We start from the raw sequence: 22470 nt of genomic DNA, 5'->3' as shown, positions 1-22470 counted from the left end.
TCCCTGTGCCAATGCGTAAGGATGCTAAAGCCCTTTCAAAAGCAGAGACCCTGCCAGCTCCCCGGCACCTCTGGGAAGGCAACGAGATGTTCCACTGCCCGAGCAGTCGCAGCAGGGTTTCTGCTCTGCAGCAAAACTCCCACTGAGAAACTGGTGCAAAAACTGATAACTTCTGCCCAGGCGAGGCTCACAAGAGCATCTCTGAGTGCAAGAGCAGGGTCCGGCCACGCGTGCCAGCCAGACTGTTCCCTGGCTGTGCGGCAGGAGTTGGGGGAAAGCCTCCGTGTCCCATTCCTGCTGTCCCACCGCCTGTGCAGCATCTCTGGCCCTGGGATGCTGAAGGGTCCTGCCAGTCGCTGGAAAGGTGCTGAGTGCCGGGCCTGGGGATGCCTGCAGGAGGGCAGCCCACGCCGGGCAGGACCCCCATGGCAAGGCTGGAGCTGTCCCCCTGCTTTATTGTCCTGCGTGTCTGGGCTCCCTCTGTCACGCAGCTGGTGTGTATTGGGGCAGGAGAAGAGCCAGGCAGCAGAGTTCACTTTGCTCAGAGATTAGGTGTCCGCTCACAGGCCAAGCCTTGCAAAGCCAGGCTTGCTAACAGATACCTTGCCTAAGCACGGCGGTGCAGCTTTATTGTCACTGTCCACACTTTGATGTTTTCCTTACAGCCCTAGAATCTCAGCCTTTATTTTTCCACCCGGCTCTTCCCAGGGAACGGCTGCCTGCCTTCCCCTGCCCCACGACAACTTTTGAACCCGCTGTTCGATTTCAAACAGGCTTGATGGAGGGGCAGAGATCGCAAAGATACAGCTTCCAGCAAGGCCGATGGATGCAGGGGGCTGGGGAGAGCGAGGGGGGACCCTGGGGGGGTGAGCAACTGGTGAGCTTGGGAGAGTGAAACCTCCTGGCTTCACTGCTGGTGTGACAACATTTTTTAAGAGGGAGCGGCAAACCTGCAGAGGAAAAGGCAAAAAAAAAAATTATTTTATTTCATCAAGAGCCCAGATCTCCAGATTTCTGTGTGTGTCTGCCTCCTGCCAGGAGTTAGCCCCACACCTCCCTGCCCACCCTTGACAGCTCCTGCAAATGACCCTCTAATGACGGGATGGTCCCAGTGTGAAACGCTGTTGGAATATGTAAGCGGCCCAGGGGAGGGTCTGTGCGGAGGGGGGGACGGGGGACACCCAGACACGCTTTGTTTATCCGCCGGTTGGGATGTGGATTGGGGATAATCAGGCTGGGCCGGGGATGTGGAGTCGGGGCTGCTGGTCCCAGGAGGGGAGGGATGGGGATGGCCACCCGCTGCCAGCCCTAACGCCCGTGGTCCTGCTCGTCCCCTCCATCGCGTGTAGCTGGGGACCGGCAGCGGGTCCCCACGCGTGTGCCGTGGGTCCCCACGCGTGTGCCGTGTCCCCATCCGTGGCCGTGGGAGGGGGCAACTGGGAGCCTTGGGGGAGCCCAGACCCACGGCCAGGGCTGCAATGGGGTGAGCTTGGCCAAACCCGGGGACTGGCCCTCGCTGCCCCAGGAGGAGCGTGGCACACGGGGGGGCATGGCCATCCCCAGGGACACTCGAGACCCCGGGCATCGCCTGCAGCGGGAGGTCTCCCGCTTGGGCTCCCAGCCCCGTCACCCATTCAGGTGGGTGACCCAAAGGAGAGCTGCCTGCACAGGCTTCTGCGCATGGCTTAAAATTCATTGTTATTAGAGAACATGGCCCTTCCCCTTATCTCCAAGGGGTAAATAAAGGTGGAAAATCCCCTCAGCCCTCCTTTTCAACGCCTGCAGGTGCTTCCCTGCTTGCTCTTGAGCAACCGCCTATCAGGGTGGGAACAGCTTCTTCATTATCTCACATGAACTTTCCTGTTCGCAGAGCTGTTGAGTATGTTTTGCACCATTCGAGGGGACCCGCTTGCTCTAGCAAGTTATGGTAGCAGCCCACCTGCTCTGGCTGCTACCACCTGGCATTGCTGGTTTTGCCAGCAAGCCATATGGCTGCAGCCAGAAACAATCCTGGAGCAGGGAGAACCTCTGGGTGCAGCAGATGCACAGAGAAACGGGGGGAAATCGTGCCCTGACAGATCATTCAACAGCAAAAATGGGCTGTGGAAATCAGCAGAATCTACCAGGCATTGTTAATATATAAAATTTATTGATGAATTATACAACCATGACCCTTTCACTACCACCCCATCCAGCGAGTGGTGGAAAAGGTTTGAGCAAAGCCATGGTTTTACAGAGGAAAGCAGTGTGTGAACCAAGATGTTCAGGGCAGGTAGGAGGGCTGGGGGGGGGCTTAGACCCACGGAGACCGACCACAGGGCTGCCTAATTGCCAGGGGCACCTTGTTTGCCTGTGCAAACCCTCTCTGGCTCGTGGTGAAGGGATGATGCTTTGGAGAGGGATGTGGGAGCCTCAGGTCCACCTTTTGCATCACTCCCTGTGTGGTCCTGGGTGAGGAGCGTATAAGATGGAGGTCGTTGCCTCCCTGCCTGCTGCTGGCCAGTTCGTCCTGGGTCCATCCCTCCCAGAGCCACGCTCAGCCCTGCGGCTCAGGGCAGGAGTGGGCTGTGACAAACCCCTGTCTGCTGCTGCCCATGTGGTGCTGCTGGTGGGGGGCTCTAGACATGGGGCTAACCCATTAACTTGGCTTAATTGTGATAGAAATCTGGTAGAGTTTTAATAGAAATATAATAGAAGTCTTAAGAGAAATGCCTAAACCCCAGGGGAGATTGAAAATCCCAATGGTGCAGATGCTCGGCGTGGCCGGACACCGGTCCTGCAGCGTCCCGCCGAGAGCCTGTAGCTGCCGGCAATTCCTATGGCGGGCAAAAGGAGCGTCACCGTGGGCAGCGTGTCGTGGCAGGGAGCAATGCTGCTGTGGCTCCAGCCCTGCGCCCCGGCTCCCGCCTCTGTGGAGCAGCACCAGCCCTCGGCTACCCTGGCACACACCGGCTGCCAGTGCCATGGCTCCCGGATAAACGCAGCCGTCGGGCACCCATCACCCCGGTGCTGCCACCAGCACCGCAGGGAGGTGTCTGATGGCCTTTCCTGTGCGGAGCCTGGATCCATCCATGCACCGTGGCCATGCAGTGCTGCAGAACTGCTAACGCCCGGGCACCCCACTCCTCCCCTGGCACAGCCAGAGCTTCGCTGACCCACGGGCACTTGGGCTTCAGAGACACGCCAGTCTGCGCGTTGGTCGTGGGTTGGGCGGCCAGTCCTCGGGGACACTTTCTGGGCAGACACGTGGCCCTTCCCAGCAGGAGATAAGCTGGCCTCAGTTGCAGCCGCACTCCTCGATGATCATGTCCTCGTGGTGGCGGACGACGATTTCGCCCTTCTCATAGTAGAGCATGGAGAGGGGACTCATCCTGACCGGGGAGCACGCAGGGCAGGGCACCTGGTTGGGCTTGTAGAGCTGCAGCAAACTCTGTGGGGAGACACGGGAAGAGCAAAGCATCCCCCCCTGCCGCAGGCCGGCAGGGCTGGGGTGTGTGGGGAAGCGGAGGCAGCAAACCCCTCTTACCTGTATGTAAGCGTGGTTGGTGGGCTTGAAGGTCTCGTCCACGGGTGACGGACACTGCCCTTCGCACCGGTAGGCGTTGTACTTTTTGGGGTAGACAATCCAGCTGCCCCAGCCGGTCTGCTCGAAATCCACCATCATGTCCACCCTCCTGCACAAGGACCTGCCCTCCTCCCCCGGGATGACAGCGGCAGCATCGCTCACTTTGATTCTTTGCTTCTCCTTCCTGTTCCTGCGGTGCCGGCGGGTCCCCACGCCCTGGGAGCCGCTGTCACGCATGACATGCTTGGAGGTCTCTGCTGTCCTGATGAGGCTGTGGTCTCCTGGAGACTTGTCCTTGGAGAAGACAAGCAGCAGGACTCCGTCCGTCACGTCCTGGGGCAGGGCTGGCTCCCCATGGCCAGTGTCACTCGAGGTGGGCGAGCGCATGGTGGTGGTGGCCGGGGCAGCCAACCCACTCGCCTCCCACTGCTCCCTTCCCATGGGACCACGGTGCCCAGGGTCCACGGCTTGGTGGAGCCAGGACCGGAGTAGGCTGGTGACCTCAAAGATTTTCCAGGAGGCTTGGGTGGAAAAGGGGCTGCCAGCCACGGTGCCCAGGAAAAGCTGATGGGCGCAGGTCCCATCGCCCCGGCACCTCCGCCGCTGGCTGTGGTAGATGTCCAGGGAGACGTCGCGGGCTGGGGAGAAGCTGGGCAGGTGGACACGGAGCTCGGCCAGGCTGACCTCCTGGCTGCTGGAGAGGGAGGACATGTCGAAGGAGATCGCCCAGCGGGAGCCGTTCTGCAGGGAGCCTGAAACCCAAGGGGCACGGTGAGGGGACCGCCAGCTTTGCCAGCAAGTGCCAGCGCCAGAGGGGACCGTGCCCTCGCATGCTGCTGGGGCACGGTCCTTGCTGTGGGACCCCGAGGGTCGGGGGAAAGTAGCCAGGTTCGCTCCGAGCCCCGAGAGCCAGGGAGACCACCGGAGAGTGCCAGTCCCGAGGAGAGGGATGCTTGGGGACAGTGCTGATCCTGGGGATTGTGTGGATCCCAGGACAGGGATGCTCAGGGATGGTGCGGGTCCCGGGGACAGGGATGCCTGGGGACAGTGCCGCTCCTGGAGACTGTGCGGGTCCCAGGACGGGGATGCTCGGGGATGATGTGGGTCCCGGGGATGGTGTGGGTCCCGGGGACAGCGCCGGTCCCAGGGAGAGGGATGCTTGGGGACAGTGCCGGTCCCAGGACGGGGATGCTCGGGGCCGGTGCGGGGGTCAGGGATGCCCGGGGACTGTGCGGGTTCCCAGGACGGGGATGCCCGGGGCCGCGGCCCCACTCACCGTGCGGGGAGAGGCTGAGGGCAGCAGCGGCGGCGGCGCGGAGCGGTGCGGGAGGGGCGCGGAGCAGCTGCAGCATCAGCGGGGGGCAGCGCGGCGGGGCGCGGGTGGGTGCGCGGGTGGGTGCGCAGCCCAGGCGGAGCAGGGCGAGGGCGCAGAGCATCAAGGCGGGCGCGGAGGGCAGCGGGACCCGCATGGCTGCAGGGGCCGCCCGCAGCCGCCCTATTTGTACAGCGGCCCCGAGCACCGCCCCGGGCGGCCGCGGCAGTCCCCCCCTCCCGCCCGCCCTCCCCTCTTCTCCCCGTCCCTCTTCCCATCCCTCCATCCCCGGCTCCATCCCCCCCCCGTCCCTATTTCTGTCCTCCCTCCCCTCCACCCCCCCATCTCCCCCCCGCCAGCCCTCCCCATTTCCATGTCCCCCGTTCCTCCCTTTCTGCCTCCCTCCTTCTCCCCATCCTTCCCTCCCTGCCTCCAGCCCTGTCCATCCCTGCCTCATCCCTCCATCTCCCCATCTCTTCTCCTCCTCCCCGTCCCTCTCTCCATCCATCCCTCCTGGGATCGTCCCCACCACCAGCTCCCTCCGGCCCTGCCCTGCCGGGGGAGGGGGGCGGCCACCCCCTCCGTGTTCGGGGACACCGCTGTCCCCAGCACCCTGCACTGCCCGGCACCTGGGATTCCTGGGGACGGGATGCCCCAGCACCCACCCCCCCCCCCCGGCAATCCTGTCCTGCTCCTTAGAGAAGGGACCGGGACCTGGGGTACCAGTGGACATCGTCCCCGTCACCCCCCCCAGCCCCGTTCAGGCAGGGGCTGTGCCCCCCCCCCCCCCCCCCCCTTGGCTTCCCCTTCTCCCAGCGCAATCCGGAGCAGGACCAGGGCAGAGGGTGCTGAGCACCCACCGCCCTTCCCCGCTGAGGGACAACGGGACTCGTACCGCTGGGTGCGGGCCGGGGGGGGGGATGCCAGCCAGGCAGCGCAGGGGGAACGGCACCGTCTCTGGGGGGGGGGGAGGACTTTGCCCAAGGTCCAGCCTCGGGGGTACCCGATGCAGAGGAGCTCAGTGGGGTGCGATGGGTGAACCCTTCTGCCACGAGCCTTTCATGCTGCAGAGCGAGGGCGAGCGGCCGTGGGGACACATGGCTGCGCGTTTGCCCCCCCCCCCCCGCCCCCCCCCCCCCCCCCCGCACAGCTGTGCCCGGCCCCCGGCCGTGCGGGGAGCCGAGCGCGGGGGGGTCCCCACACCTCCCCCGGCCCTCCCAGCGAGAGGGTTTCGCAGGGCGGCGGCTGGCCAGGCGACGCTTCTCCTTTTTTGGGGGGGGGGGGGGAACGAAACGTGCTAAATCTTGACGCGGGACACCCCCCCCCCCCCGCGGCGTGGGGCCGGTGTCAGAGAGGAGCCCCCGGGCGCTGCTGGCGGCACCCCCACCCACCCCGCGCGGGCACCGGGGGCCTGGGACCTGCTGCCGGCGGGGGCCTGTGTGCTGACGTGGGGTTCATTACCCCCAAGTGAACCCCCGCACCTAGCTCCCGGGCTTTGCCTGGGTGACGTCACGGCCGAGCAGGCGTGACGCCACGGCTCCGTCTTTCCCGGCGGCCGCCGGCAGGTGGCGCCGCTCCGCCCGGGGTGGGCCCCACCGGCGAGCATCGCCCTTTAAAGCGGGGAAGTCTCGCGAGAGCTCGCCGCGGCGGCGACTGTCTCGCGAGAGCGGGGGCGGCGGGGGAAAATGGCGGCGGCGCCCGCGGCGGCCGCGGCCGGGATCGTTGCTCCTGCGCCCGAGAGCGCAGAGCCCGCCCCGGACCCTCCCGCCGCGGAGCCTCCGGCCCCGCCCGAACCGGGAGCAACCGACGCCGAGACCGGGTATGCTTTTCCCTACCCGCGGGCCCGGCCCGCCGGCGCAGGCCCAAGCCCCCCCCCCCCAGCTCTGGAAACCGTGAGGGTGATGGTGGGCCGCTCCCCCCTCCCCCGTTACCCTGGAAACCGTGAGAGTACGGGGGGGGGGGTCCCCCCATCCCTTCCCCAGGGAAACCATGGGATTCCGGGTGGTCTCCTTTTGCCCCAGCGACAGCGGGGCTGCCCCGGGGCCAGGCTGCGGTCACAGCGGGGCCGAGGTGGGGGTCCGTCCTCCCCCCCCCCAAAGAATTCCTATTTCTGCTCTCTCAGTGGGGATGCCTCCCTGGTCGATGTCACCACAGCTCTGGAGACAGAGTCCGCCAACGGAAAAGACCCCCTGGTAGGTGGCTGCGGGCAGCCGGGGCTGGCTGGGAGAGACCGGGCCCCCGGGGGAGAGTTTTGAGGAGCTGGGAGGGGTAGAGAACGTGAGAGGACCCGAAGCTGAAGGTGCAGCCTCTTGGTGAGGGTGCCCTCTCCCTTCTCCCATTTGTTTTTGTTTTGGGTTTTTTTTTTTTTTTTTTTTGGTAGCGACCTGCTGTGTCTGCATAGATGATGGGAGATGCAAAGGCGTAAGATAGTCATGGGTTGTATGTGGTGTAGAAAAGGGGCAAGTGTAGAATTTTTTTTTTTTTTTTTCAGAAGATAAAATGTTTTTGTTTGACAAATAGATGTTTGGCAATGCTTGGTGTGTTAGGACTAATAAGCATCCTCAATTTTTCAAGATTACTAAGTCGGGGTAAGACAGAGACATAGAAGGTGAGAAGGTAATTATTCAAAATCCATCTGAACACGTTCCTGTGGTTCAGACGAGAAGGACTTTCCATCCTGTTAGCTGCAGTTTTAGTTCTTTAAAGAATTATTTGGAAATTAAATCCTCACCCATCTGACCAGTTCTAACTAGCTGAATGTATGAAATAGTTTCAGCTCGCTCACAGCATGGCTGTGTATTAGGGGAAAAAAAATTCATTCCCTCTAAATTCTCCTGTCTTGACAGGTTACTGCACAAAACTTCTTTCCTGTCTGATTCAGTCAATCTTTAAGCCAGTCCAAGTTTGCTGATCTGCTCTGGTTGTAGGAAGCTGCCGGGGACAACTCTGAAGTCTTGGACGCTCAGGCAGGCTCAGTGGATGAAGAGAACGGACGGCAGCTTGGAGAGATAGAGCTGCAATGTGGAATTTGTACAAAGTGGTTCACAGCAGACACGTTTGGCATTGATACCACGTATGTAAGCTCTGCATAATGCTGGGCATGAAACTTTGGTTAGCAAAAATGGAAGTATTTAAAGTGTGAGTTCCCAAGGACCAGGACCCTGTCCAGGTCGTTGGACACTTGGAAACGAGTGTGTTATGTGAATAGCAAAAGCTGTACCCAGCACAGCAGGAAGTATTTATGTTCGTACATTTCAACTTTAAACACTCTTTGTCCAGACCTCAGGACTGGACTTGGTGCCTTAGAGGCCTGTAAATGTTATTTGAAAAGCAGAGGGGGCTTCAACAGACATTTTCAATTGGGGTGAACAAAAAATAAAATCTTCCTGTAAGTGAAAAGTAAATTCAGCTTTCTTTCTAGAATGAATGTGGGACTGACCTTAGGCTTATCAAAAACTCAACTTTTTTGGTTGTGTTTTGTCCCTAAAAAGTACTCTAAACTTCCAATTAAAATTAATTAATTGACTCAGATGGAGCTTCTTGTCCAGAGCTTCTGGATTGTTGTCTCTTTTTATTTTGCTGAATGAATTTCAGGACTTGTCTAAAACAAGAAGATGACACTTGGCTTGCTTACGTTTTTCTCAAGAGCTTCGTGGCTTTTCTTGATGCCTGTGATAAACCTAATTTGATGAAAATATCATTGAACCCGTCAGATGTTTCTGGTTTTGGAGAGAGAGAGAACAATTAATTTGTTAACCTGGAATAATTACTTTCTTAACCTGATGCAGTAAGTAAGGTGTACGCCAGAACTTACAAATCAGCATGCTCTTTTCCAGATCATGTCTGCCTTTCATGACCAACTACAGTTTCCATTGCAATGTTTGTCATCACAGTGGGAACACGTATTTCTTAAGAAAACAAGCCAGTAAGTGCGAAAGCATGAAGTTTGTTGAAATTTTGTGCAAGATAGTCCTAGAGTTTTCATTTTATCTAAAGTTGGTGGGAGGGTCCTGCTGAAGCTTTTCAGGAATGCTAGTACGGGATTTTTTGGTCAACAAGCATGTGTGTTTTTTTCTAAAAATGTTTTGCTACTAACTTATTAAGGTGGTGAAAATCTTCTGTTTAATGAAGGCTGCTGAGTTAGGACAGAACTTGTGAGGGTTTCACTGTTATTATATAGCACGGATGCTCTGTGGTTAGTAATTGCTGTGTACGTGGGTGTATGTTTGATCTTCCCCATGAAGTGTAATTCTAGCTCTGGTATGTTTTTGTTTTTAAGATCTCAAGGAGATGTGCCTTAGTGCTCTGGCCAACTTAACGTGGCAGTCAAGGACACAAGATGAGCATCCGAAAACTATGTTCTCAAAAGATAAGGTATTGCTGTTATAAAAATCATCATGGATTTACGTAAGCTATGATTTCAGTGAAGAGCAAGTTCAAACAAATATTGGCAGCAAGACTTTCATACCCGCACTCTTAAGACTCTGTTTTATTTTATTTTTTTACAGGATATTATTCCATTTATTGATAAATACTGGGAGTGTATGACAACACGACAGAGACCTGGGAAAATGACTTGGCCTAATAATATTGTCAAAACTATGGTAAGTATTCAAGAGTTAAATTCATGGAGGATTTTCTGCGAATGGTACAGTTGTCTGACATTCGTGTTAGTTCTAAGTCCAGACCTTAGCAAAATGGTAACGATTCTAATGCTTCTTAGGTAGTTGATATACATACTACATATTAATAGTAAACACTAGGATTTAAACACTTCTTAATGAACTTGATATGATCTTACCTTGTGACATTTAAACTCCTCCTCCTATTTTAGTGTAAAGAAAGAGATGTATTCTTGGTGAAAGAGCATCCGGACCCAGGGAGTAAAGACCCAGAAGAAGATTACCCCAAGTTTGGACTTCTAGACCAAGTACGTAATTAGAGATGGAAGGAAAGTGCACCTTGGGGCATTGGGAGGAAGGGGCGAGGGTTCTTTTTGCTGGTGGCTTACGCTCAGTCAAATGAGCAAAACTTAGCCAAGTCACGCTGTGAGCCTGTGTTGTGCCAAGCGATGTGTTGGAGTACTCCAGCACCTGGAAGTGCCCTGTTCAGGCTTTGGGTGGTAAGTTTGACCGAGTCTATACATCAGCTTTTTATCTCTTTCAGGATCTTGCTAATATTGGTCCTGCATACGATAACCAGAAACAGAACAATGCTGTATCCACAAGCGGAAGCTTAAACGGCAAGTTCTTTGATTGGGCGGTTTTTGAATATTTGGGACCAAGCTGTATTTTCCCAGTCCTATAGCCGGGTGTCTGTGCAGTTACATCAGTTGAGATGCTGCAGTTAAAGTTGTTGTGTGAACTGAGGTCATGCTTATTATGGTCAAAACATGTTCAGCCAGTCTCACCGTGCCTTTCTAAAGATAGATTAACTTTACCTTCTTGCGAAGGTTCAACTTTTTTCTTCATGGTGGCCAGCTAAATCAAGATGCTTGCAAGAAAGCTGAGCTTGTCAGTTTTCTTCCTTAATGATTTTAATTTACCTACTTGTATTATTCAGACTTCCTGTTTCCCGCAGTCTGGGATTTGAAAGTAGTCGGGGAAAGTATATATTATTCCTTGTAATCACTGCTTGCATTGTAGTGTTGTTCGTTTAGTAGTGTTTTTGCGGAATGACAGCTGTGTTAACAACTTTGCCTAGCTCTCTGAGATTACTTACGGAAATCTTACTGTAGTAATGTTAACTGCCCATGAGATTTCTTTGTGCGCAAGGCTGCGCCGTTCTATATTAAGCACATTCAAGTAGTACCTAACAGGAGGTGTTTTAGGCCTTTTAAAACAAGGTTATAGATATCTAAGGCTGCGTTGTCTCCATTTCATGCACTGGTTGTTTTTTATTTAATTTCTGGAAGATTGACAAATATGTGGTGCCACTTCTGTTCTTACAGGTGGAGCCTCTTTGGGAGGTGAATGTTTACCTTTCAGCTTCTAAAACTTAAGTATTATTGTTTGCAAAGCTTTTTTGCTCAATTATCTTAGAAGCTAAAGTCGATTAAAAATAAAAAGCGTGCCTTGATGTGATTGCAATAATACTTTAATACAAAACAACAATTTCACTTTTTAATCTTTAGCAGTTAGAAGCTTTTAATTATCATATTCTGCCCCACTTGACTGGTTTAAAGTTTTATTTTCACTTATGTTTGTTTTTACTTTGTACGATTTGACCTGATATTGTTGCAGTTTTAAGTCTTAACGCCTAAATAAGTGGTCTGAATCTGTGAGCTGATAGGATATTGTGATTGTTTAGGCAAATAAGTGATGACAAACTGGAGAGCCTATATGTTTATCTGCACTTAGACTAGCAAGTGCAGCTGAGATCATGTCATGTTTGTGCAGAATATGGTATTCCTTCAATGTTTTGAATCCCTTACACTGTAAGGGGAATGCTGATAATTTAAAAGCTGACTATATTTTTAGTTACGACACAGTATGCGGTTCGTAAAGGTGTTTATCTACAGTACTTAAAAATTCTGTAGTTTTCCTTGTAAATCAACAGCAATCTTTTTTGAAATAGTGTAATGATAAAATGCATATACATTTTAATGTATTAAAATGTTATACTGATGTTAGTTTGATTACACTTGACATGTAGCTTTTCCTATACTATAGTTTTATTTACGAGAAAAATTGGGTGCTGTAATACGAAATGATACACTGTTCAATTGTAGTGCTGATTTTGGTAATACTGGAGAGAAACACCTCTATTGCTTTTCATTTTTCCTCAACTTTGGTGTATTTTATTTTATAGATGGAAATTTAATGTTAAGCGCTTATTGGTGTCAGAGTGTTTCTCCAGCATAGTGTGTCACTGGGATGATGACTTTGCTTAAAATCAGCCAGTGTGTGCTGTAGGTTGAGTTTTCTGCTACTTTTGCAGAAATAAATTTGAACTGTGACTGGAATCTCCATGAAAGCAAATAATAATGCTTTTGAAGTGGATTCCAATGCTGCTGTCTGTAGATCTTTTGATGACAGAAAAGATTCTTAATTCTCACCTTAAAAGCTTGAGTTGAGCTCATTTTGTTGATAAATCTTACTTAGCTTCCACTCTAAATTTAGACATTTCAAAAGTTGATTAGAAGCTATATAAAAGTTCTGGATTTTGCTGTGCTCATTTTCAGTAAAGTCTGTTTCACACCTAACTGTGGAAGAAGGTACTTGAGCTCATGAACTGATTTTAATTTGGCTGCTTCTGCCCCTCTCTTTTTTTGTGGAGATTCCATGCTCACGGGCTCTCTCTGATCATCAGCTGCTTAATATGCCGTGGTTTCTGTGTTAAGGGGGAATTGCTGCAGGAGGCAGTGGGAAGGGACGGGGAGCAAAGCGCAAGCAGCAAGATGGAGGGACCACGGGAACAGCCAAGAAAACCAGAAGGTAAGAGGAAAAATGACGAAGTGGCAGAGTGATGAGCATCTATAGTGACGTGTTGTATGCTAGTCAGAGGGACAACTTTGCTTTTGATGCCTTAAGCTGCCTCCCACCTGTCTCTGCCCTTGGTAGATTTATGGGGAGTCATGCCATAACCCTGTGATGTTACTGATAGGTCACATGCTAGAAATTATTTGAAATAGATGGGTATACACTCATTTCGTAGATGAGTATGTGCTCATTTTGCACAGACTCTTGGAAGCAAAGCAGTGTGCAGGCCGTGAGCACTGCAGGTACAGCTCTGTAAGAGGTTGTCCTGGGATGACTTGTGACTGAACCGTAGCTGCCAAGAGATGCCAACCTGTAGTTTTTGTGTTTCGCAGTGACCCGTTGTTTTCTGCTCAGCGCTTACCACCCCACGGTTATCCTTTGGAACACCCCTTTAATAAAGATGGATATCGTTACATCTTGGCTGAGCCTGACCCCCACGCACCTGACCCAGAAAAATTGGAGCTAGACTGTTGGGCAGGAAAGCCTATTCCTGGGGACCTCTACAGAGCCTGCCTGTATGAACGAGTCCTCCTAGCACTGCATGACCGAGGTACAAAGCTTGCTGATTGTATGCGAGTTGTATAGCCAGCTCTTCTTATGAGGGGCCATCTCCTGGAACCTCATGTTACTGGTTATTGAAGTTTCAGACGTAATTGCTTTAAGAGGTGCAAATGTTAAATCCACTTCTGTATGTTCACTTACCTTTTGACATCGCCGCGCATTAGATATCATGAATGAACTGCTCATACCATCTTCTCTCACCTACCGCAGCTCCTCAGTTAAAGATTTCTGATGACAGACTGACTGTTATTGGTGAAAAGGGCTATTCAATGGTACGAGCCTCGCATGGAGTGCGGAAAGGAGCGTGGTACTTTGAAATATCCATGGATGAGATGCCTCCAGACACAGCTGCCAGATTAGGCTGGTCACAGCCGTTAGGTAAATAATTTTACCAAATATTTCTTATCAGCGTATTCCACCTGGTTCCTATATTTCTTTCCCTAGTAATTTAGACCTAAGGAGCATAAGTCATGTTCAGCTTGCCTGCTTCTTCACTGCTTTTCTTAAGGGGAAACTCTTTCTGCAGGTGATCTAAATTGTGCAGAACTGCAGTACGGGTGGATCCTTTACGCTGTTGCATGCTTGGCCTTGCTTAACACTGTAGTCAACACGTTTGTACTAATGGCAGTCATATTTGTTAACTGAATGTAATTACTGTTCCAAAACTTGAAGTGGGACACACAAAGGTGCTCCTGCTACGCTGTGTATGTTCATGAAGAAACGTTGGTTTCTGCAGGGAACCTCCAGGCGCCTCTGGGATATGACAAGTTCAGTTACTCCTGGCGCAGCAAAAAGGGAACAAAGTTTCACCAGTCGATAGGGAAACACTATTCATCTGGCTATGGACAGGGTGATATACTGGGATTTTACATCAGTCTTCCAGAAGATACTGAGACTGCCAAATCACTGCCTGACACTTACAAAGATAAGGTGAGGTGTGGAGTTCACTATTGGATTAAGTGTTGGCTAGGTGGACAAGTGGAAAACAGGTTACTCTAGCCTCACTTTTGCCCCCTTTGATTGCATCCTTTCCATCCTACCTCTGGGTATCAGTGTGGTTCATAGCAAAGAGGTCCAAAGTGTTGATCTCCAGAAGAGAAAATACCTAGAACTACACAGAGGTTCTGCAAGGAGGGAAGACTCTGCATGGACTACTGAATGAGATTGCCCACATCTCATTTCATCTTCTCTTCCCCTCCTGGTTCTCAAATATTTGAGATGTGTGAATCACTCTTTTTCTGACACAACAGGCACGCCTATCCCACAGCAGGGCTCCTCCTGTAGGTCTGCTGTTCTTTAATATGTCACTAAAGGTAACAGTTTTTCTGGCTTACTTCTGAAGTGGTTGTCTTCTAATATTTCAGGCTTTGATCAAATTCAAAAGCTACTTGTACTTTGAAGAGAAGGACTTTGTGGACAAAGCGGAGAAGAGCCTAAAGCAAGCACCCGGAAGCCAGGTAAGTTAAGCCTTGGTAGGTGGAGTGAGTGGGAGGATGTAGAACTTCAGGAAGAATGGAGAGCCTGCTGAGACTGGCTTATTGTATGTATTAATCGCTTGCATTTAATGAACACAAAGGGAGGCTGATCATTAGTTCTTCATCAAAACCAAGAATGCTTTTATTAAAGCAACAATAAACATGAACTTAACAAACCAGCTGCGCCCTTTGCTTGCCGTGTTATTGCTTTCACTTAAGTAATTGTCTGGCATCAAGTAAAGGGGAGTGTAGGTTAAGCTGCCTCCTGAGGATTGCTTTGTAGTTCACAAGTAAGGTCATGAAAGTTAGCCTCAATGGAAAAAAAAACCTCTTCTTTTTTCTTTTCAGATAATATTCTTCAAGAATGGTGCCAGCCAAGGCATTGCATTTAAAGACATCTTTGAAGGAGTTTATTTTCCTGCTATTTCTTTGTACAAAGGCTGCACGGCAAGTAACATATCTTAGGAATTATCTTTCAAAGTCCATCATAGTTTTAGTAATGCATAGAGTGTGGGCGCTCTGGGAACATGTCAAGCAAGTGAAGAGGAAAGATGGGAATTATTTTAGTGAAGTGACTCCGGAACAATGCTGCTGTTCACTTGTGTGATGTAACTTTATCAAACCACTGAACGAATGCTCTCCTTTCATGCCAAGGATGTTTGTTCATGTGGTCTTGCACAGGGTGCCGGTAGGCTCAGGAGTAGGAGAGGATGAAGGACTGAAGAGTAAAGACATTTGCCCCCCTCCTTTTTTTTGATCTAATGACAAATGTGTCTTCCACAGGTTTCTATAAACTTTGGGCCATATTTCAAGTATCCACCTAGAGATATCACTTACCGTCCAGTAAGTAATAACGGAAGCTTATTACCCCCCACTTTGTGATAGCCTCACAATATTTAAACAAAAGGTGGTTGAGATTTTGTGGTGGTGGTGGGAGTTGATTTATACCAAGCTTGTATCTGTCCTCTTCACTCTTTGTACTTAAATACAATCCCTTTGGCTACAGTATTCAAAAATATTTAAGGACTGATAGCCTAACAAGTAACTAAATTTTAACTAAATACTAGATGCTGTCTTGTTCCTCTTGACAGATTGTAAAGTCCCTGATCTTGCCTATGTTAGCCTCTTTTTATCAGTAAGAGGGCTGAATTCTTTTTTAAGGAAACACTTGGAAATTTTTTTTTTCCCCCACTAATGTTTTCAGGAGGGAAACAGTCCTGGAATGCTGCTGTACAGCAGGGCTAGTCACTCTTTGTCCTGAGCCTGTACTTCATGACTCAAGCTAACTGTCTTTCATTCCCTTTGCAGATGAGCGACATGGGCTGGGGTGCTGTTGTAGAACACACACTGGCAGATGTGCTGTATCATGTAGAGACAGAAGTTGATGGAAGACGAAGTCCACCCTGGGAGCCATAAATGAAGTGGTGGCGCAGCGTTAACAAAAATGACACAGTGGGTATCCAGTCAAGTGGTTTTTATTGTAGAGGAACATGCATCACTCAGAGCGATCAGCCAACAAGCAAACAAGCTGAAGCCAACGCAGCTCTTGATGGCAGGCCTTATGTATATTTGTTACCTGCTGAAGATTCATGCTCTACCACTACGCTGGAGTCTAAGTGAATGCAGTTCTAGTATGTATTGTGCTATTTGTGGGCATCTCGGAGTCTTCAGTAACGTTTACAGTGTAGCTAGCTGAAGAAGCAAGTATTGTGTCGAGGTAACTTCTCCTGTGATGTACCTGGGTTGTAACAGTCAATTTGTTCAGTGAGAGCAGGCTGTAATTGGACAGACCTGCTCTATGTACACTTGCAGAAGGAACATTGACACTTCTGCTGACCTGTGTTTGGCTAATTGTAAACAACAGCTTCCAGCCAGAAGGATTGTGTTGTAACAAGACTACTGCATGTAAGACTGAAATTTGGGCTTCTGTCCAAACTGTATTTTTTTTCCCCACAAACTGGAAACCAGTTTAAAAATAAAGGCTTTAACTCTTTCTTTTGTTGTTTTGGTTTTTTGTCTTGTGACTTGTTATGAATGAGATTTAAACTCAAAGTAGCTACACCGTTAGAGATCACTCAAGCTGAAGATCTCCTTCTGCTCACTGCATTGACAAGTTAGTTACACAGAGCTTTGAATGAATAAATAATTTGACACTTTGTGTGTGTCTGGAAAAATAAATTAGAGCTGCTTCTACCCCCAGGTAAGTGTGTGCTGTGTTTGTGTTTTGGGGGAAGGAGGGGAGTAAAATGTGAAGTCAGTCAGTCCCATGCTGGTGCTCCTGCTATTCCTAATAACTAATTAGCCAAGGCCTTTAATAGTAGACACCACTAATTAAAGCTTGCTTTATTTATTTATTGAAAGTAATTAGTTAGGGAGGTGGCAGGAGCCTGACTGGGCCAGCACATGCAGGACTTGCCTCAACTTTTTGGTCCTGCATTTGCACAACGAGCATGTGCTGGCCCTGTCAGGGAGGTCACAGAGGCCTAACTAATTAGTTACAATAAACACAGCTTTATTTATTTATTGAAACCATGTATTAAGTAGTGGTATCTACTATTAAAGGTCTTGGCTAATTAGCACAGGCTGTAATTAAATTGTCTGACTTGACTTGCCCCACGACATGATTCCCTACTTCACCCCTGATCAAAGCATTACAACACTAGTCACTGTGGTCAGCAGTTCAGGGCCACCGTCCGGGCCAGGCGCTCCCGAAGGTGGTTGGCAAAGTCGACCTGCGTCTGGGACAGGACCTGGTTGATGATCGTCTTCGGCAGCCAGCCCTGGAGAGGAGCAGATGCAGCCCGTGAGTGGAACTAGCCTCGAATAAACTCCTGCTTCTGCTTTGAAATGTTCGCTGCAAAACTTACCTTCAGGTCAATGCTGAGGAGCCACGTTAGCTTGGTTTGCGAAGGACTGCCGGGCAGCGGGCGCAGGATCATACACGTGGGACCGTTCTCAGCTCTGTAAGACGACAGGAACGCACACCTTAGAAAGCAACGTTGTGACTGCCTCAAAAATTACAGCCATGCTGAAGCACTTTGTGAATTAGGGTTTCCTTAGTGGTTCCTGCTACTGAGACAAACCTCACAACTCTGAGCCCATACTAAAAGCTAGTGTGTGAATCTGACTTTCATTACACACGCTGTAAGTGAATGCAAAAAGTGATTACCTTATAAATCCTTCCTGTTCTGGCATAGCTCCGTATTTTGTGGACATGCCGGCCAGGACGCAGGTGGAGCCACGTCTCTTAGAGCACCGGACGCTCACAAAGTCCCGTGGTCCAACAATGTTACCAGGGGTAGCGGCCGCCTTCTCGTGGGTGATCACTGTGTCCTTTCCAATCTTCTGGAGAATCTGGACAGTTTAGAATTAAAACATTAATTTGAAGTATTTACTGCAAACTTAGCTAAAAGCTAGCTTTGATTACCGTGTGTTCAAACACACGCTCTTAAAAAACCTCAGTGTTTATAGTGAGAAAAATCAAATATCTGCTTCATACTAGAATGCAGAACATAAGTTTTCAATACCTGAAAAGGGGAGGTATTTCTCTTAACACTTCTCTTATTCTAGACAAGCTGTGGAATAGCAAAACGCTCTTCCCTGCACGTTGGGGTACTGTGCTATTTCTCCTCCAGTAACAGCGCAAATTTAACAACAGAACTGGCCTGCTACCTTGCAGTAAAGTGCAAGTGCGTTTCCTACAGAAAAAGTAGCAGACAAGCTGCTACAGGCTCACTTCTGCTGCAGCAGCAACGCGATTACTGCAGAACAAGCACTACTACTCCGTTCCCAAAGAACGGGTGGAGAAATCCCTGTGCTCCCGCTGTGACAGGCAAAGCGAATCTTTGGCCCTTCCACTGCCACCCGGAGCAGCACGTGTGTGCGAACCCCTGGCTGAGACAGGTCTGACGTGCGCTTCCTACCTTGACTTCTTTGACGTTGGGATTCCAGTCTCCCATCTGCTCCATGTTGTCCACCAGCTCACTGTACACCGCGTCCAGGGGCTGGTCCACCACCACCTCGAGTCGGAACACCTTGCCCACGTCCGGGAGCACCTTGCTCAGCACTTTGTCGCCGTTATCCTAGAGAGGGAAAGGCAGAATTAATATCACGAATATTCACAGGAGGACCGCGTCAGTGTGCCGCAAAGCAGAGCACCTACCACCACTGTCTCTGTCTTCCAGCCGTCCTGGTCCCCAAGGATGCTGAGTGATTTCTGGAGGGCTTCCTCTCCTTGCTTGACGTAAGACATTTCCATCTCGCTGAACGGCTTCTCCTCCAGCCTTGAGCCTGCGTGAGATCAGACGAAAGCGGGAGTGAGTGTAAGAACACTGCACAGTTGACTAACACATCGTAACACCAGATAAGCTTTATCTGCATCAAATACGCTTCTCCATGCGCAGGGGCTAGGGAAGTAAACTCAATTCCCACTGCTTGCCTGCCTTCACCGTTCGTTTAGCAAAAGCACAGGCTACCCACGAGCAGGTTTTCCTCCAACCACTCTCCCGAGCCCTGACCCATGATGGCACCCACCACCCGGCAGAAAGGGGCAGACCCCGTCTGCTGGTCACTTACTGAGCAAGGAGCTTCTTCTGCGAACCTGGTTAATCCACGTGCTGGGTCCCGTGCTGTGGCAGGCGAACTTGCTCAGCTCCTGGCTGATGGTGACAGCGGCTTGTCTTCTCAGACCTGAGAGCAGAGAACGCATCACTCGCCGGCACCAGGCACCACACCGCACGGGGCTTGCTATTTTTTTTTTTTTCTCCAATTTAAACATAGGACATTGAAAAAGCCTCTGTTTGCCACCTTCACTGAAGTTCCTACAGGCACAGAGAGCAGTTGACTGCCATTGCATTGCTCTGGGACAGAAGCTCTCCTAAACAAACCCGGCCTTTGCTCCAGGTCCGAGTCATGCAGCATGCAGGGAGCAGACGACAGCCGTAAAAATACCGAGGAGCAATCGTGCAGGTGCCCAGGAAAGGCCATAGGAAATTGAGCACAAGAATACAAAATCCTCGCAGCCAGCGGGACCGTTACCTCTAGCTACCCTCCACATTCAGCAGAGGCACACAGCCATCCCCCTCGGACCCCAGCAATAGGTCTGGTAGCAAAAAGGGTTGCGGAGACAGTAAAGCACGAAACCCAGAAACCAACGTGGCACGGGGTGGGGAGAGCACCCCCGGAGCTTCCAGCATCCTCCCGCCCTGCAAACCCTGCCGGCGTTGCCCACCGCAGGCAGCCCATGGAGAGGGGTTCCCCCAGCCCCGCGTCCCGGTCCCTCACCGGTCATGTTGCGCAGGTGCCGGTAGGAGATGGCAGCGCAGAGCTTGAACGTAGCGGGCAGCATCTTCCCGGTCCAAAAGGAGCTGCGGGCTGCGGGCGGGCGTCTCTGCGGCGAGTTCTCCTCTTGCTCTGGCCCTCCGGGCGCTCGGCCTTAAGTACGCCCGCTGAAGGATGCTGGCTTGTCAGCAGGGAGATAAGAGCCATCACTTACGGCAGGGCCCAGGGGGGGCCAAGGCCAGACCCGGCTCCTTGCGCATCTGCCGGGGGCCACGGGTCACCGGCGGTGCGGCCGGCGAGCAGACGCGGACGCGTGCTCGTACACCGCGCTGGCATGATGGAGCCCTGGCCGGGGGTCCAGCCGTGGCGGGGGGGGGGGCACAGGCAGCTCCTGCAGCGAGGCAGGGGCAAGAGACCGAGGCACAGCCCCCCCTGCCCAGCTCGTACGGTGCTTTGCAGGCGATTCCTGCGCCAGGGACAAACCCCGCTGCACGTGGACCTGGGGTCCACGGCACGGCTGCCCCCGCGTGGATCATCAGCCATGGATAACGACGGATAACAATCAACTCTGACAGGTAACAACGGACGACGGCAGATAACTAAGATAACAATGGATAATGATGGACAACACCGTCTCACAGCACAACCATCCTGGAATAACTGGAGTCAGGCTCAGCGCAGCCTCAGCTAACGCTGGACACAAGCATCGGGGCAGCCTGTCCCCCACCTAGGGACCAGACCCCACGGCAGAGCCCTCGCTGCGGTGGCAAGTTAAAGCTCCATTGCACAAGACCAAACCCCGCAGAACGGGACCTCCCGGCATCGCCGGCACCCGCAAATACGCATGGGATCGGTGGGCACCCGGGATGGCTGTGCACGGCAGGAATATCAGGGATACTTCACGCACATCACAAGGACAAGAGCGTTTTGGAGGGCGTGCAGCCCTCCCCTTTGCCCCGCAGAGCACCGCGCTAACCCAGCTGCTCTTTCAGCCCATATAAAGCTGAATATTAAGTATACTAAGCCGCCGAGCCCAGGGCTGGGAGCGAGGGACAGCCCCCACAGCTCACCCAGAGGCCGGTTTATCTGCCGTGGGGCTGGGAGCAGTGGGCAACAGCAGAGCAGCGATAACACTCAAGGATGAAATGACATTTCTGGGATGAGTTACGGCCCCAGAGACCAGCGCTCCCAAGAACCCATGAATCACCAGCTGCTTCCTTTGACGTCAGCCCCTGCACCCTCCTGCGGGGAACCTGACCTTCCTCCCCGCTGTTGCAACAACTTGGCCAAGGGGGAGGTCAGCCGCTCTCTGCACCGGCAGCCCGGCCCCAGGGAGCCCCTCGCCTCCCCCAGTCCGCCTGCTGAGCCCCCCGAGAGATGATTTGGGTCCTACCTGCCACCCGGGAACGGTCCCGCTGCTCCTCTCCATCATCGGGGCTGCTCTTCTCCATCGCGGGCAAGAAGAGACACCTCGTATTCACGTCAGCGATGTGCAATTAGATGGAGGTGCTGGTGGGACCGGGAGGAAGCCGAAAGCTGCACCGTCCCCTTCCTGAATGTTTTTACTGGGAAATCCCTACTGAAGCCGTGCTCCTGCTCGCCAACCAGCGCTGCAGCCCCATGCAGGCGCGATTCCCGGATCCCTGCCGCAGCTCTCCCCCCCGGCTGGGCTTTGTCCGCCGGGTCCCCACATGCCTGCACACACCGGGAGGAAAAACCAGGAAGGTTTGAAATCCCTGAGCCGCCGCCGGGAGCTCCCAACCCCGTAGCCTGGAACTCGTGCCAAACTCACGCCGAGCACCGACGGCTCCGCAGTGCCCGGGGAGAGCGGGTGAGACCCTCCGGCAAGGTGTCACCCCCGGTCCCCTGGAGCACCCTGGCCGGGGGACGCAGCACCAGGGACCGGGACGGCAGGGAGACCCCCCGGCTGCGAACCAGCTGGGACTTGTTATCCCAGCTGGAGCCGCTGCTCCCAGGCACAAGGCCTCGGCACAAGGACACGCTGTTGTTTGTGAGAAGAACCAAAACAGCCCGGGCAGAGCCGCCCCTCCGGCTCCGGGCTGCGGGGGCTGGAGGGGCACGAGCCCCTCTGTGCCCCTCGGGAGGGGACACGGGGACAGTCACGCTGTGCCATGGCACAAAAGGCAAATGCTCCAGGCGGCACAGAGAGACCCACGGCCCTGGGAAGCCACGTCGAAAAGGCACCCAGAACCCTCAGGAGGGTCTGGTTAATTGGGACACCCCATCCCCGGGACACTCACCGACTCCTGATGTGACCTCAGCATCTCTTCCAGACGTCCCTCAGGGGTCTCACGCTGTCGCCGTGCTGCCCGCTGCATCTGCCCAGCCTGCAAGGGGAAGGGACGGCAGCCCTCCCGCGGCACCGGGGACGGCACCGGGGAGCTGCTGCGCCACAGGCATCGTGGATGGGATTCAGGTCCCAGCACCTACCTTGGGCACCGGGAAGGTGCCTCTCCATCGGGACAGGAGGGAGCACAACTGGTCCGACTGGCTGAGCCCACTCGTGCTCCAGCACCGCTCGCCTGCCCGGGGCAGGATGAGGTGCCGGCAAGAGCTCGGACCTGCCTAGACCCACCTGGACCCTTGGCTGGCGATGCCGAGCTCGGCCCTGCTGAGCTGGGGGCGAGGGGAGCACATGGCCGCATCCTGCGTGCCAGCAAGGGGATGCCCGGGAAGGCGGCACAGCCCTGCTCTGGGATGGGCACCCAGCGCCCTCCCACCCACATCCCGCGGAGGCAGAAGGAGGGAGAAAACGCCGAGGGAGGCAAAACGGCT

At 52.9% G+C, this 22470-nt stretch overlaps 3 protein-coding genes across 5 annotated transcripts; 1 reads left to right on the top strand and 2 right to left on the bottom strand.

Annotated features, from left to right (window-relative positions):
• Positions 1 to 2132: 2132 nt before the first annotated feature.
• LOC115350083 (nodal homolog) lies at positions 2133 to 5146 on the bottom strand. Its single transcript, XM_030035274.1, has 3 exons — positions 4842 to 5146; positions 3527 to 4317; positions 2133 to 3430 (listed from the first exon to the last, which is right to left on the bottom strand). The coding sequence occupies exons 1-3, from the start codon at positions 5032 to 5034 to the stop codon at positions 3278 to 3280; spliced, it is 1137 nt and encodes a 378-aa protein (XP_029891134.1). The 5' UTR covers positions 5035 to 5146; the 3' UTR covers positions 2133 to 3277.
• Positions 5147 to 6535: 1389 nt separating this feature from the next.
• Positions 6536 to 16387, top strand: ASH2L (ASH2 like, histone lysine methyltransferase complex subunit). 2 transcript variants are annotated; one of them, XM_030035207.2, is made up of 17 exons: positions 6536 to 6696; positions 7000 to 7069; positions 7805 to 7950; positions 8714 to 8802; positions 9157 to 9251; positions 9386 to 9481; positions 9712 to 9807; positions 10044 to 10119; positions 10828 to 10845; positions 12220 to 12313; positions 12691 to 12908; positions 13130 to 13297; positions 13656 to 13849; positions 14284 to 14376; positions 14743 to 14841; positions 15178 to 15237; positions 15703 to 16387. In XM_030035207.2, exons 1-17 carry the CDS (start codon positions 6563 to 6565, stop codon positions 15808 to 15810), a joined length of 1854 nt encoding a protein of 617 aa, XP_029891067.1. In that variant the 5' UTR covers positions 6536 to 6562; the 3' UTR covers positions 15811 to 16387. The 2 variants fall into 2 exon arrangements, with proteins under 2 accessions (XP_029891067.1, XP_029891068.1); XM_030035208.2 differs by lacking the exon at positions 10828 to 10845.
• STAR (steroidogenic acute regulatory protein) lies at positions 15854 to 22434 on the bottom strand. 2 transcript variants are annotated; one of them, XM_030035209.2, is made up of 9 exons: positions 21936 to 22434; positions 21068 to 21369; positions 19678 to 19855; positions 18970 to 19083; positions 18557 to 18684; positions 18318 to 18476; positions 17564 to 17748; positions 17262 to 17355; positions 15854 to 17174 (listed from the first exon to the last, which is right to left on the bottom strand). In XM_030035209.2, the coding sequence occupies exons 3-9, from the start codon at positions 19739 to 19741 to the stop codon at positions 17067 to 17069; spliced, it is 852 nt and encodes a 283-aa protein (XP_029891069.1). In that variant the 5' UTR covers positions 19742 to 19855; positions 21068 to 21369; positions 21936 to 22434; the 3' UTR covers positions 15854 to 17066. The 2 variants fall into 2 exon arrangements, with proteins under 2 accessions (XP_029891069.1, XP_029891070.1); XM_030035210.2 differs by having other exon boundaries at positions 19678 to 19851.
• Between the last annotated feature and the right edge of the window lie 36 nt (positions 22435 to 22470).

This window comes from Aquila chrysaetos, chromosome 13 (genome assembly GCF_900496995.4).
Source record: "Aquila chrysaetos chrysaetos chromosome 13, bAquChr1.4, whole genome shotgun sequence".
NCBI lineage: Eukaryota > Metazoa > Chordata > Aves > Accipitriformes > Accipitridae > Aquila > Aquila chrysaetos.
Note: the sequence above shows the minus strand (reverse complement) of the source record. Positions and strands in the feature narration are given on the sequence as shown.